General features: G+C 42.6%; 1 protein-coding gene and 1 pseudogene across 2 annotated transcripts in view; one reads left to right on the forward strand and one right to left on the reverse strand.

Annotated features, from left to right (window-relative positions):
• RMDN1 (regulator of microtubule dynamics 1) overlaps positions 1 to 14,013 on the reverse strand; it is a 34,746-nt gene extending 20,733 nt beyond the window's left edge. The window contains exons 1-2 of one of the 2 annotated variants that reach the window (XM_001083289.5): positions 13,813 to 14,013; positions 12,317 to 12,434 (exon numbers count right to left, since the gene is read on the reverse strand). In XM_001083289.5, the coding sequence (XP_001083289.2) occupies positions 12,317 to 12,434; positions 13,813 to 13,941 (247 nt within the window). In that variant the 5' untranslated portion in view covers positions 13,942 to 14,013. Of the gene's footprint in view, positions 1 to 12,316; positions 12,435 to 13,770 lie in introns of both variants that reach the window. The other variant, XM_015145669.3, reaches the window with a different exon arrangement.
• LOC694365 (solute carrier family 2, facilitated glucose transporter member 3 pseudogene) lies at positions 8,919 to 10,383 on the forward strand (annotated as a pseudogene).
• Positions 14,014 to 14,776: the final 763 nt, after the last annotated feature.

A 14,776-nucleotide genomic window follows, 5' to 3' on the forward strand; every position in this document is an offset into this window, starting at 1 on the left:
GCTGCACAGCATAATAACCATAGTTAATAAGAATGTATTACGTATTTAGAAATCGCTAATGGAATAGACTACAGAACTCCATAGCTTAGCTCACTTAAGAGGTAGAAAAGAGAATGCTGGAAAGTGGCATAAGAGCTTGTTGAGGCTGGGTGTGGTCGCTCATGCCTGTAATTCCAGTATTTTGGGAGGCCGGGGTGGGCAGATCACTTGAGGCAAGGAATGCGAGACTAGCCTGGCCAACATGGTGAAAACCCGTCTCTACCAAAAACACAAAAATTAGCTGGGCATGATGACACGTGCCTATAGTCCCAGCTACTAGGGAGGCTGAGGCAGGAGGATTGTCTGAGTCCACGAGGTTGAGGCTGCAATGAGCTGTGATCATGCCACTGCACTTCAGCTTGGGTGACAGAGCGAGATTCTGTCTCAAATAACAAAACAAAACAAAAGCTTGTTGAAGTGTGAAAGAAACCAGTGATCATTTGACTCCCTCACCCATCCCTACTGTGGCTAAAAAGGCCTCATCCAGCTTGTGCAGGCCTCATAGAGGTCTAGGACCTTAAAATGTTATTTTTAACTTAACAAATATCAGCCAGGTGTGGTGGCTCATGCCTGTAATTCCAGACTTTGGGGCGGGCGGATCACTTGAAGTCAGGAGTTCAAGACCAGCCCAGCAAACATGGTAAAACCCCGTCTCTTCTAAAAATACAAAAATTAGCTGGGCATTGTGGCACATGCCTGTAATCCCAGCTACCTGGGAGGCTGAGGTGGGAGGATCACTTCCACCCAGGAGGCAGAGGTTGCAGTGAGCTAAGATCACATCTCCACACTCTAGCCTCAGGGACACAGCGAGACTCTGTCTCAAAAAACAAAAATAAACATGTAGTAACTTTTTATGTTCTCAAGACACTTTTGAAAAACTAGAAGAGCCAAGATGGCTGACTAGGCACAGCCAGGAAGACATTCTCCCACTGAGAGAGACCATCACCAAGTAGACTGGCACATGCTGAACAGATACTCAGAAAGAAGACGCTGAGAGTGGATACAGGGAGGACACAGACCCTGAATCTGAAAAAGGAGGAAGCTGGGAACCCTGCATGGGGTTGCCAAGCACCAAGACTCATTCCTGGAACCTAGCAGCTCCTAGGGAAAGGGTAATTGAAACTGGTTTGGAGTGGCCCACTCTCATCACAGACCTTTGAGATCCTAGCTGCAGGAGACCCTAAGACCCCTCCAAGACATTTGAAATGGCAGGGAGAACTACCTGGAGAGCTGCCAGAGACAGAATTCTAGTCTGTGTGGAGAACAGAGGGTTTAGCATGGGAATAGCAACAGTGCAGCATGGTCATAAGTATCCATTTCCCAAGGCTCACCATACTCCTCTAGGTCGCCTTAGCCTTTATTAGCAGCCAGACATGGAGACAGCAGGGCTGTCTTGTGCATGGGATGGGGCCTGTCTCATCTGAACATCCCCGTCTGCCAGTCTCTCCCAGAGTCCCTGCCTGGCCACACCCGTATGCAACATAGCCTCAGCTGTCCTGGTGAAATACTTGCCAGTGGCCCCCACCTTCCCAAGGGAGGACTTTTGCAGATGGAGCCCCACAGGTGCACACTCACTCATAGCCTCTGTCCACTGCCTCGCCGGCATGCACACATACAACATGCAAACTTAGGAAATGCAGAGAACCCCTACAAGTTGGTATACAAAAGAACCATCCTCGAGACACACAGTCAGCAGATTCTCCAAGGTCCACATGAAAGAAAAACTCTTAAAGACAGCTAGAGAGAAGAAGCAGGTCACCTACTATGGGAATCCCACCAGGTTAACAGTGGACTTTTTAGCAGAAGCCTTATAAGCCAGAAGAGACTAGGGGACTATATTCAACATCCTTAAAGAAAAAAAAATTCCAATCAAGAATTTCATATCCAGCTAAACTAAGTTTTATAAGCAAAAGAGAAATTAAATCCTTTTCAGACAAGCAAATGCTAAGGGAATTTCTTACCATCAGACCTGCCTTACAAGAGGTCCTTAAAGGAGTGCTAAACATGGAAATGAAAGACCAATACTTGCCACCACAAAAACACACTTAAGTTCATAGCTCACTGATACTGTAAAGCAACTATACAATCAAGTCCACATAACAACTAACCACATGATGACAGGATTAACTTCTCACATATCAGTATTGACCTTGAATGTATACAGGCTAAATGCCCCACATAAATGACACAGAGTGGCAAGTTGGATAAAGATGCATAACCCAATTGTATGCTGTCTTCAAGAGACAGATCTCACATGCAATGATGCCCACAGACTCAAAGAAAAGGAATGGAGAAACATCAATCAAATGGAAAACAAAAAGAGCAGGGGCTGCTATTCTTGTTTCAGAGAAAACAGACGTTAAATCATCAATGATAAAAAAGGACAAAGAAGAACATTACACAATGACAAAGAGTTCAATTAAACATGAAAACAACTATCCTAAACATATATATATAATTAGCATTGGAGCACACAGATTAATAAAACAAGTTCTTAGAGACCTACAAAGAGACTTCGATAACCACATCGTAATACTGAGAGACGTGAACACTCCATTGACAGTGCTACACATACTATTAAGGCAGAAAACTAACAAAAATATTCAGGAGCTAAAGTTGACACTTAATCAAATGGACGTTAACAGACATCTACAAGGTACCCTACCCAAGAACAACAGAATGTACATTCTTCTCACCTGTGCATGGCACATACTCTAAGATAGGCCACATGCTTGGCCATAAAGCAATTCTGAACAAAATTAAAAAAAAAAAAAAAATCTGAAATCAAACCAAGCACTCTCTCGGACCACAGCTCAATAAAAATAGAAATCAATATCAAGATCTCTCAAAACCATACAATTAGGCCGGGTGCGGTGGCTCAAGCCTGTAATCCCAGCACTTTGGGAGGCCGAGACGGGCGGATCATGAGGTCAGGAGATCGAGACCATCCTGGCTAATACGGTGAAACCCCGTCTCTACTAAAAAATACAAAAAACTAGCCGGGCGAAGTGGCGGGTGCCTGTAGTCCCAGCTACTCGGGAGGCTGAGGCAGGAGAATGGCGTGAACCCGGGAGGAGGAGCTTGCAGTGAGCTGAGATCCGGCCACTGCACTCCAGCCTGGGTGACAGAGCAAGACTCCGTCTCAAAAAAAAAAAAAAAAAAAAAAAAAAAAAAAACCATACAATTATATGGAAATTAAACAATTTGCTCCTGCATGATTTCTGGGTAAACAATGAAATTAAAGCAGAAATCAAAAACTTCTTTGAAATTAATGAAAACAAAGATTTACCATACCAGAATCTGTGAGACACAGCTGAAGCAGTGCTAAGAGGAAAGTTTATGGCACTAAACGCCTGTATCAAGAAGTTAGAAAGATCTCAAATTGACAACCTAACATAGTATCTAGAGGAGGGAGAGAAACAAGAGCAAACCAAATCCAAAGCTAGTGGAAGAAAATAACAAAATTAAGAGCTGAACTGAACAAAATTGAGATGTGAAAGCCATACAAAAAAAATCAACGAAACCAAAACTTGGTTCTTCAGAAGAATAAACAAAATTCATAGACTGCTAGCTGTATTAATCAAGAAACAAAGAGAGGCTGGGCACGGTGGCACATGCCTGTAATCCTAGCACTTTGGGAGGCCAAGGTGGGTGGATCACGAGGTCAGGAGTTCAAGACCAGCCTGACCAACATGGTGAAACCCCATCTCTACTAAAAATACAAAAATTAGCCAAGTGTGGTGGCACGCGCCTGTAATCCCGGCTACACGGGAGGCCAAGGCAGGAGAACTGCTTGAACTCAGGAGGCAGAGGTTGCAGTGAGCTGAGATCATGTCACTGTATTCCAACCTGAGTGACAGAACAAGACACTGTCTCAAAAAAAAGAAAAAGAAACAGAGAAGATCCAGATAAACATAATCAGAAATGACAATGGGAATATTAACAGCAAACCCAGAGAAATACAAAAACCAGGCCAGGTGCAGTGGCTCACGCCTGTAATCCCAGCACTTTGGGAGGTTGAGGCAGGCAGATCACCTGAAGTCGGGAGTTTGAGACAGAGTGACAACATGGAGAAACCCCGTCTCTACTGAAAACACAAAAAATTAGCTGGGCGTGGTGGCACATGCCTGTAATCCCAGCTACTCGGGAGGTTGAGGCAGGAGAGTCACTTGAACCCGGGAGGTGGAGGCTGCAGTGAGCCGAGATCGCGCCATTGCACTCCAGCCTGGGCAATAAGAGTGAAACTCCATCTCAAAACAAAAACAAAAACTCTCAGAGACTATTGCAAACACCTCTATGCATACAAACTAGAAAACACAGAAGAAATGGATACATTCCTAGAAACATCTGAAGACTGAACCAGGAAGAAACTGAAATCCTTGTAATAGTCCAATAACAAGTTCCAAAACTGAATCAGTAGTTAAAAAAAACAAAAAAAAACAAAAAAAAAAACCTACTGTCATGCGCGTGCCTGTGGAGAGACCATCAAACAGGCTTTGTGTGAGCAACATGGCTATTTATTTCACCTGGGTGCAGGCAGGCTGAGTCCGAAAAGAGAGTCAGCAAAGGGAGATAAGGGTGGGGCCGTATTTACCAGATTTGGGTAGGTAAAGGAAAATTACAGTCAAAGGGGGGTTGTTCTCTGGCGGGCAGGAGTGGGGGTCACAAGGTGCTCAGTGGGGGAGTTTTTTGAGCCAAGATAAGCAAGGAAAAGGAATTTCACAACATAATATCATCGCTTAAGGCAAGGACCCGCCATTTTCACTTCTTTTGTGGTGGAATGTCATCGGTTAAGGCGAGGCAGGGCATTTGCACTTCTTTTGTGATTCTTCAGTTACTTCAGGCCATCTGGGCGTATACCTGTAAGTCACAGGGGATGCGATGGCTTGGCTTGGGCTCAGAGGCCTGATACCTACCAACCAGAAAAAGCCCTGGACTAGATGGAGTCATAGCCAAATTCAACCTAATGCACAAATAAGGGCTGGTACCAATCCTATTGAAACTATTCCAAAAAATTGAAGAGAAGGGACTCTTGCCTACTCATTCCATGAGGCCAGCATCATTCTGATACCAAAACCTGTCAGAGACACAATGGAAAAGGAAAACTTCAAGTCATTAACTCAGGTGAAGGCAGATGGGCTGGGCATGGTGGCTCATGTCTGTAATCCCAGCACTTTGGGAAGCTGAGGTGGACGGATTGCTTGAGCTCAGGAGTTTAAGACCACCCTGGGCAACATGGAGAAACCCCAACTCTACAAAAAAAACACAAAAAAATTACCTAGATGTAGTGGTATGCACCTGTAGCCCCAGCCACTCAGGAGGTGGAGGTGGGAGGATCACTTGAGCCTGCCTGGGAGGTAGAGGTTGCAGTAAGCCAAGGTTGCACCACTACACTCCAGTATGGGTGACAGAGTGAGACCCCATCTTAATAAACAGAGAAAGAAAAAAGAATATAGGCATAAAAATAGTTAAATTAGTATTTGCAAACTGAATCCAGCAGCACATTGAAAAGATAATATAACACAATCAAGTACGCTTTATTCTTGAGATGCAAGGTTGGTTCAACATGCAGATCAATAAATGGGATTCATCACATAAACATAACTAAAAAGAAAAACCACATGATCATCTCAAAAGACACAGAAAAGGCTTTTGATAAAATTCAACATCACTTTACGTTAAAAAAATCAACAAACTAAGCACTGAAGAAACACACCTCAAAATAATAAGAACCATTTATGACAAACCCACAGCCAACATCATACTGAATGTGCAAAAGCTAGAAGCATTCTCCTTGAAAAATGGAACAAGACAAGGATGCCCGCTCTTACCACTCCTTTTAAATATAATACTGGAAGTCCTAGCCAAAGCCATCAGGCAAGAGAAAGAAATGAAAGGCATCCAAATAGAAAGAAAGGAACTCAAACCATGTTTCCTTACAGATGATATGATTCTTTACCTAGAAAACTCCAAAAACAGTCTTTGCTCAAAGGCTCTTGGAACTGATAAACAGCTTCAGTAAACTTTCAGGTTACAAAATCAATGTATGAAAATCAGTACATTTCTATACACCAGTAACACTCAAGCTAACAGCCAAATAAAAAATGCAATCCCATTCATAACAGCCACAAAAATAATAAAATACTTAGGAATACAGTTAGATCTTTTACCAGAATGAAAAGGAAATCAGAGATGACACAAACAAATAGAAAAACATTCCATGCTCATGGGCAGGAAGAATCAATATTGATAAAATGGTCTTACTGCCCAAAGCAATTTACAGATTCCTATTTGTTATTCCTATCAAACTACCAACATCATCTTTCACAGAATTACAAAAAACTATCCTAAAATTTGTATGGAACCAAAAGAGAGTCCAAATAGCCAAGGCAAACCTAGGCAAAAATAACAAAGCTGTAAGCATCACACTACCTGACTTCAAACTATACTACAAGGCTACAGTGACCCAAATAGCATGATACTGGTACAAAAACTGACACATAGGCCAGGGAACAGGTTAGAGAACTCAGAAACAAAGCTGCACATCTACAACTATGTGATCTTCAATAAAGCTAACCAGAACAAACAGACAATATGGTGAAACCTCGTCTCTACAGAAAATACAAAAATTAGGCAGGCATGGTGGTGTGCATCTGTAGTCTCAGCTACTCCTGAGGCTGAGGTGGGAGAATCTCCTGGGCCCGGGGAAGTTGAAGCTGCAGTGAGTTGTGATCATGCCACTGTGGCCTAAGCATCAGAGTGAAACTCTGTCTCAAAATAAAAAAGTTCTAATATCCACTCTAACATTTTGACTTTCAAGAAGTTTAACTCTGTGAGCTTTTCAAAAATTATTATAATGTGATAAGATAATAAGACTTGTACTATTTTATAAGGCTGCTGTGAGAATTAAAGTCTAGGTTGCTTTAAAAAGATGAATTAAGTATTTGCCAAAATACATCATTCAGCCGGAAACAAAACAAGTCCTTCTTCATAAATACATTAAAAAAAAAAAAACACAGTGCAGGGTTTCTCAATTATCTGCTTTTTAAAGAAGATAATCATAGATAAATGAAATCAATAGATAACTATCAACCTTTAGATCACATTCTCAAATTCTATCAGAAGTTTAATAAGACCATCTATTCAAAATCAAGTCTCTGCTTCTTTCCCCAATCACCTTCTCCTTTTTAAAAGGTGAGAATTGCAAAAAACAAAAAAGCTTAAGCCATTAATTCTTTCATATGATATTGCTGTAATATACCAAAATTTTGGTTCACAATTGGTTCAACTAATTTTTTTAAACTGGCAAGTCTTTTTTTTTTTTTTTTTTTTTTTGAGACAGGGTTTTGCTCCATTGCCCAGGCTGGAGTGCAGTGGTGAGACCACGGTTTACTGCAGCTCTGACCTCCTGGACTCAGGTGATCCTCCTGCCTCAGACCCCTGTGTAGCTGGGACAAGCACGCACCACACACCCAGCTAATTGTTCCAATTTCTGTAGAGATGGGGGTCTCAATTTGTTGCCTACACTGGTCTTAAACTCCTGGGCTCAAGTGATCCCCCCACCTCAGCCTCCCAAAGTGCTGGGATTACAGGCATGAGCTGCCACGCCCAGTCAAGTTTTAATATATGTTTACTTATCTATATTATGCCAATAAAAAATGTGAGGATTTTTCTTTTTTTCACTTTCAACCTGTTACTTACCAAGCAGCATTCTGTTTGTAAATAAAAATCTATCTATCTCAAAGTACTTGGGCCTTTTGTTAACCATATCAAGAAGAATATAACACCCTGGGATTGGTTTCATTTTGTCATTATAAAGCAGGGATTAGCAAACTTTTTCTGTAAAGATCCAGAGAGTACGATATTTCAGGCTTTGTGAGCCATACATGGTCTCTGTAGCATGTCCTTTTTCTTCCCCCTAGCTCTTCAAACTCAACCCTTTAAAAATGTAAAAGAATATTCTGAATTCTTAGGTAAAGGGCTCTACAAAAATATAAACTATTAATAAAGCATCGCTGAGGCAGCTCTAATTTCTAGGGAAAAAATATATATATGGTATTAGGCTGACAAGTAGAGAAAGGCAGAAAATAATCCAGACCATAGCAATATTAGTTTCATTATCTATATAAAAATAACTAAGCTACGCCAGGTGCAGTGGCTCACGCCTGTAATCCCAGCACTTTGGGAGGTCAAGGCGGCCAGATCGCAAGGTCAGGAGTTTGAGACCAGCCTGACCAACATGGTGAAACCCGGTCTCTACTAAAAATACAAAAATTAGCCAGCTGTGGTGATGCGCACCTATAATCCCAGCTACTCAGGAGGCTAAGGCAGAAGAATGGCTTGAACCTGGAAGGCAGACGTTGCAATGAGCCAAGATCACATCACTGCACTCCAGCCTGGGCAACAGAGCAAGACTCCGTCTCAAAAAATAAACTAAGCTATTAACAAAATAACAAGCAAAAATAACTTGAGAGATGCTGTAATGGTGAGAGTTTAGAGCATTCCTGAGGACCTGGAGAAAACCTGTTGCTGAGGACAATTTGAAAGTTTTATTGGCTAAAAAAGGTGTCTGCAATCCCACTCCTAGATCTTTTTTTTTTAATTTTATTATTATACTTTAAGTTCTAGGGTACATGTGCACAACGTGCAGGTTTGTTACATATGTATACATGAGCCACGTTGGTGTGCTGCATCCATTAACTTGTCATTTACATTAGGTATATCTCCTAATGCTATCCCTCCCCGCTCCCCCCATCCCACAACAGGCCCCCGTGTGTGGTGTTCCCCTTCCTGTGTCCAAGTGTTCTCACTGTTCAATTCCCACCTCTGACACACTCCTAGATCTTTCTTGAAGACTTGAAAAGAATTAGATTAGGGCCATGGGGACACAGAAGGTCACCCCAGCTCTGATCTTCGCCATCACAGTTGCTACAATCGGCTCTTTCCAATTTGGCTATAACACTGGGGTCATCAATGCTCCTGAGATGATAATAAAGGAATTTATCAATAACACTTTGAGGGACCAGGCAAATACCCCTCCCTCTGAGACGCTGCTCATGTCCCTCTGGTCTTTGTCTGTGGCCATATTCTCCATTGTTGGTATGACTGGCTCCTTTTCCATTTGACTCTTTGTCAACCACTTTCACAGATGCAATTCAATGCTTATCGTCAACCTGTTGACTGTCTCTGGTGGCTGCCTTATGGGATTGTGTAAAGTAGCTGAGTTGGTTGAAATGCTGATCCTGGGCTGCTTGGTTATTGGCCTTTCTGCGGACTGTGCACAGGTTTTGTACCCATGTACACTGAAGAGATCTCACCTATTGCCCTGCAGGGTACCTTTGGCACTCTCAACCAGCTGGGCATCATTGTCGGAATTCTAGTGGCCCAAATCTTTGGTCTGGAATTCATCCTTGGGTCTGAAGAGCTATGGCTGGTGCTATTGGGCTTTCCCATCCTTCCTGCTATCCTACAAAGTACAGCCCTTCCATTTTGCCCTGAAAGTCCCAGGTTTTTGCTCATTAACAGAAAAGAAGAGGAGAATGCTAAGCAGATCCTCCAGCCATTGTGGAGCATCCAGGATGTATCCCAAGACATCCAGGAGATGCAAGATGAGAGTGCAAGGATGTCACAAGAAAAGCAAGTAACCGTGCTAGAGCTCTTTAGAGTATCCAGCTACCGAGACCCAATCATCATTTCACTTGTGCTCCAGCTCTCTCGGCAGCTCTCTGGAATCAATGCTGTGTTCTATTACTCAACAGGAATCTTCAAGGATGCAGGTGTTCAAGAGACCATCTAGGTGTGTTTCATACTACCTTCACTGTAGTTTCCCTATTTCTGCTGGAAAGGGCAGGAAGAAGGACTCTGCATATGATAGGTCTTGGAGGGATGGCTTTTTGTTCCATGCTCATGACTGTTTGTTATTAAAGGATGAGTATAATGGGATGAGCTTTGTCTTTATCAGGGCTATCTTGGTCTTTGTGGCCTTTGAAATTGGACCAGGTCCCATTCCCTGGTTTATTGTGGCCAAACTCTTCAGCCAGGGCCCCCGCCCAGCTGCGATGGCAATGGTCAGCTGCTCCAACTGTACCTCCAACTTCCTAGTGGGACTGCTCTTCCCCTCTGCTGCTTACTGTTTAAGAGCCTATGTTTTTTATCTTCATCGGCTTCCTCATCACCTTCTTGACCTTTACCTTCTTCAAAGTCCCTGATACCCGTGGCAGGACTTTTGAGGATATCACATGGGCCTTTCAAGGGCAGGCACATGGTGCAAATAGATCTGGGAAGGACGGCATCATGGAGATGAACAGCACCCAGGCTGCTAAGGAGACCACCACCAATGTCTAAGTCATGCCTCCTTCCACGTCCCTCCCAGCATGGGAAAGGCACCTCTCCCTGAACGAAGGAGACACGTCATCAGGATGAACCCAGGACTGCTTCTGAATGCTGCTACTGATTCCTTTCTTATCCCATGCATTCCATGCACACCTCAAGGTTGTGGTTTGTTGGATTTTCAATGGTTTTTTAAATATTTTATTTTCTAGACATTCTCTTCTGCTTAAGAGAGACCACGTGAACCTACCTTCATTTCAGGAGGCATTGGCCGCTTGGCATATGACAACTCGGCCAGTTTTTCCTTCCTTGGTTTCTAATATTGCCGCACTAGGGGATATAGGAGAGGAAAAGTAAGGCGCAGTTCCCCCAACCTCAGACTTATCAGGAAGAAGATACACACATGAGTGTGGAAGGCAGAGAGGGTTTATGTAAGAGCACCTTCCTCACTTCCGTATAGCTCTACATGGTAAATTAACTTGAGTTTTATTTATTTCACCCTCCCTCTGGTTTAATTACATAATTTTTTAAGTTCTGGGATACAGGTGCAGAATGTGCAGGTTACATAGGTATACATATGCCATGGTGGAAATGTTTATTTTTTTAAGTGTAATTTTGCTAAATAATAAACACAGAAGGAAACTGAGATTAGAGGGAGGTGTTTAAAGAGCGGTTACAGAGTAGAAGATTTCATGCTGGAGAGGTTAGCGTCCAATACGAAGAATTTAGGGAGAAACGTAGTTCATTATTGGAGGGTATATTATGTGGTGCCTGAGGTCTGCACGTTACCTCTTAACAATTTCTGTCCTGCAGATGGAAACTCTTAAGTTTAATTTCTCATAAAAGTCATATGCCTATATAATAGTTATTGATTTCCTTTGGAATTTTTTCTTTAAGATAATAGTTTACATGTAGTAGTACTTGAAATCTAGGATTATTAACTAATACGGGCCTTGTAGTTAATGGTGGTTGATGGGTTCTAATTTTGAATGCAGGTGAGGGAAGAGAAAGTTATTTCTAGAAAGCGTGTTCGCCCTCACTGGACCAAACAGCCTCTCCTTGTAGTAGACTCATTACTTTTGAAGTAATCCCACCACCTATCTGGTGGGAGAGCCATCCAAATGAGAAACCTAAAATAATCGGTTCTTGGTAGAGATTCATTATTTCTCCATTTTGTTCTTTAGGAGATTTTCTGTTTTATTTCAACTCATATCTTTAAAGGAATTCCCCAAAGAATGTTTATAGCTAACTTGGAATTTGTAACCTCAGCTCTGGGATTTTTTTCTGAACACTTATTATCTAAAGCTGTGTTGTTGCCTTTAGGGTCATGCCATGCTTGTCTATGCCTGTTACCTTGTCACTGTGGTCCTATGCCAAGTGCCCTTAGGGGGCCTGAATCTTTCCAATAGACCATGTTTGAAATAGTATGAGTCAATGTACAGTGTAGCCCACACTTGAGAAGATGAATATATGTGCACTGTCCCTTTGCTCTGGATGGAAATAGGTTATTGTTGACTTATTTTTTCAGTGTTTGTTCCTACAGCCCCTTTTTCATATGTTGCTCAATTTCTCTTTCCCTTCTTGGTGCTAACACATCTCAGACTCTTTAGCCAAACCCTTGCCAAAAACAGTATTTTAGTTCTCAGTTCTCAACTGTTTCCGCTGGTCGTGGAGACTTCAAATAAAAATGCACATAGCTATGGAGTGGGGTTTAGTTGGAAAAGGTGACCTTCTTCCAACTTCACGTCAACTTCTGGCTCCTCAAACAGTAGGTTGGCAGTTAGACAGGGAAGTTGTTTTCCCATTTCTCACTGAGTAGATAGTGAATATTTCCATATGGATTTTCTATTATTAATGTTACCCTGATTATTTGTATTAAAATAAAAATTCTGAATGTACACACACAAAAAAAAACTCTAAATGTTCCATATATCTAATTTATGCTTACCTTTGGCTGCGGCATGAACCACAGCAGCCTGAGAGATAACCTGGTAAGTTTCAAAACCCCAATAAGACAAAGCTGAGAGTAAAAGGCCTCTTTTGAAAGTTCCTGGGTTTCCCATTACCTATGGAAACAATTATGTTAAGAGTTACAAACTTTGAAAATCTGAAGGTACTGCTACCCCAAGCAAAAATTACATTAATCTTCTCCCATCCCCAAAGCAATCGATCATGATATTGGAAGCTTAAAAATTACTTCATCAAAATCTGTAGTAAAACGATCTCAAAGAGTATCTTATTAAGAAAAAGATATCACACTCCTGCTGGAAAGGAAGAGCTACAACTTATTTGCAAATGCATGAATATTGCAAATTGCATGAAGTAAAATATGAGACACCAACACATCATAAAAATGAATCTTACAGACAAGATTAAGAACACAGACAAGAATAATATAGTAATCTTACAGACAAGTAATATGGTAATTACTACATATAAAAAATGTACATGGCTTTTAAATTTTTTTGCAGAGCCAGGGTCTCACTGTGCCGCCCAGGCTGGTTTGAAATCTCTGGACTCAAGCAATCCTTCCGCCTCGGCTTCCCAAAGTGCTGGGATTACAGGCTAATCCAAGGGACCAGGTCTAAAATGGGACTTAAAACTCGTTCTAATTTGAAAACTTAAGGCTAACTAGTTTCATACTTAGAACTCCTCCCATCTCTCCGCCTATATTATCTATCACCTCCCCATTTGGTTATAAACTTCCAAGGAAAGGGAATATGCCTAACTTTTAACCACCCCTCCCCACCATCAGTCCCACAATAATTCTGAAAGATTTTAACTGAGCAGTTAAAAATTTGAGTTTAAAATAATGAAACACCTAGTTCATGTGAAATATGTCATATACACTAATGCCATTCCCCAATTCCCTGACAAGAATAAACAGAGGCCCACGAGCAGTCTAATACCAGAACTGATACTACAACATGCCGACATCCTTCATTGACGTCATGCAGATAAAACAGGCAACTCAGAAATAATCATTTTTAAACAAAAACCTAAACAGGATGAAATCTCTGCTTCTGAGTTGTTGAATTTTTTAAATCACACCCCACACTTATCAAAGTCTGAAAGTTGCAGCCTCAAGCGCTGTTGCTGTATCTGTCATCGCCTACAGTGAGAATCATTTCACAGCGCTCAAGGTTCTTTCCCGTCCTGTTCTCTGTTTCGCACAGGATGGGCAGGTAGGAGGCAGCTTCCGGGGCGCGTGGGGGCAAACCCCACTCCTTCTCTGACAGCCCCAGCTTAGGATAGTGAAGGTTTGCAAAATGGAAGGGACCTGGCCAAGCGCTCCAGGCACAGTGGCCCCGAGTTCCTTCCTCGGTTCATCACATTCCCGTAGAACCGTAGGCGGCGCGGGGCCGCCAACCCTGAAGAAGTTAAGGGAGAGCAGGAACCCACTGGGTAGGAGGTGGGGAGCGGGAGCCAGGACCGCGGGGGTACCTCGAAGCCACGGAATCGACAGCGGCCGCAATGCCCACGGCTGCCCGAAGTCCCCGCAGGGAGCCGAGGCCCCGGGGCGGCTCCACGTCGCAATGGCAGAAAGCGCCACAGTCGAGCGGCCAGGTACATGACCTGCAACTCGCGGGCAGACCCTGCACTACTTCAGGCAGCTACCGAGGCGGGCGGGGCTAAAGAAGCCACAGCCCTTCCGGAGAGAACCGCGTCCACCCGCCTCCTATCCAGCACCTCTTCCGCCCCCATGGTTTCCGGACCACGGGCTTAGGGGGAGGGAAATACCCCGAGTGGGTGGGACTTAGTGGATCTTCCGCGCCGGACTGAGGCCGTGAGAGCGCTCTCTTTAGGCTGACTGACTTGTTTCTGCTCCATCTCTCCGGAGGTTTGGGCACAAAGATAAGTCGCCAGAACAGAACTGAAAGCTCAGAAATAGACCCAAGAATACAAGTATGCAAGAAAAAAAACTTGTCATTTTAATTATCTGCTGCCTTCAAAAGTACATTGAATCTTGGCACTAGTAAATCTTTTTTTGGAAATAAATAATTGGAAGAATTAAGTTGCCCAACATGAAGAAGGGAAAGGAAGAGACTGAGCGACTTAAGGGGGTAGATTCAAGAAAGAGTCCAGAGCAGAGGAACAAAAAATGCAAAGCGTTTTGGGAAGAACTAGCGGAAGGAGGCCTCTGGACAGGATATTGATGCCTTTTAATGCTAGGGCATGTGTAGTAAAAAAATAAAATAAATAAATAAAAATTTTTTTAAAACCTGGTCTCCCCTAAAATTCTTCAATAAGATGTTTTACTTACTCGAGCAAAGTATTTTATTTTACTAGAGTAAAATAAAATTTCTTGCTCAAGTGGAATTCTTTTGTGGGAAAATGAAGAGGTTTTGGATCCTACTTGAGGCCTGGTGGTGGGTGGAAACACAGACTGCAAATGGAGTACCTACTA

Source organism: Macaca mulatta, chromosome 8, assembly GCF_049350105.2.
Source record: "Macaca mulatta isolate MMU2019108-1 chromosome 8, T2T-MMU8v2.0, whole genome shotgun sequence".
NCBI classification, from domain to species: domain Eukaryota; kingdom Metazoa; phylum Chordata; class Mammalia; order Primates; family Cercopithecidae; genus Macaca; species Macaca mulatta.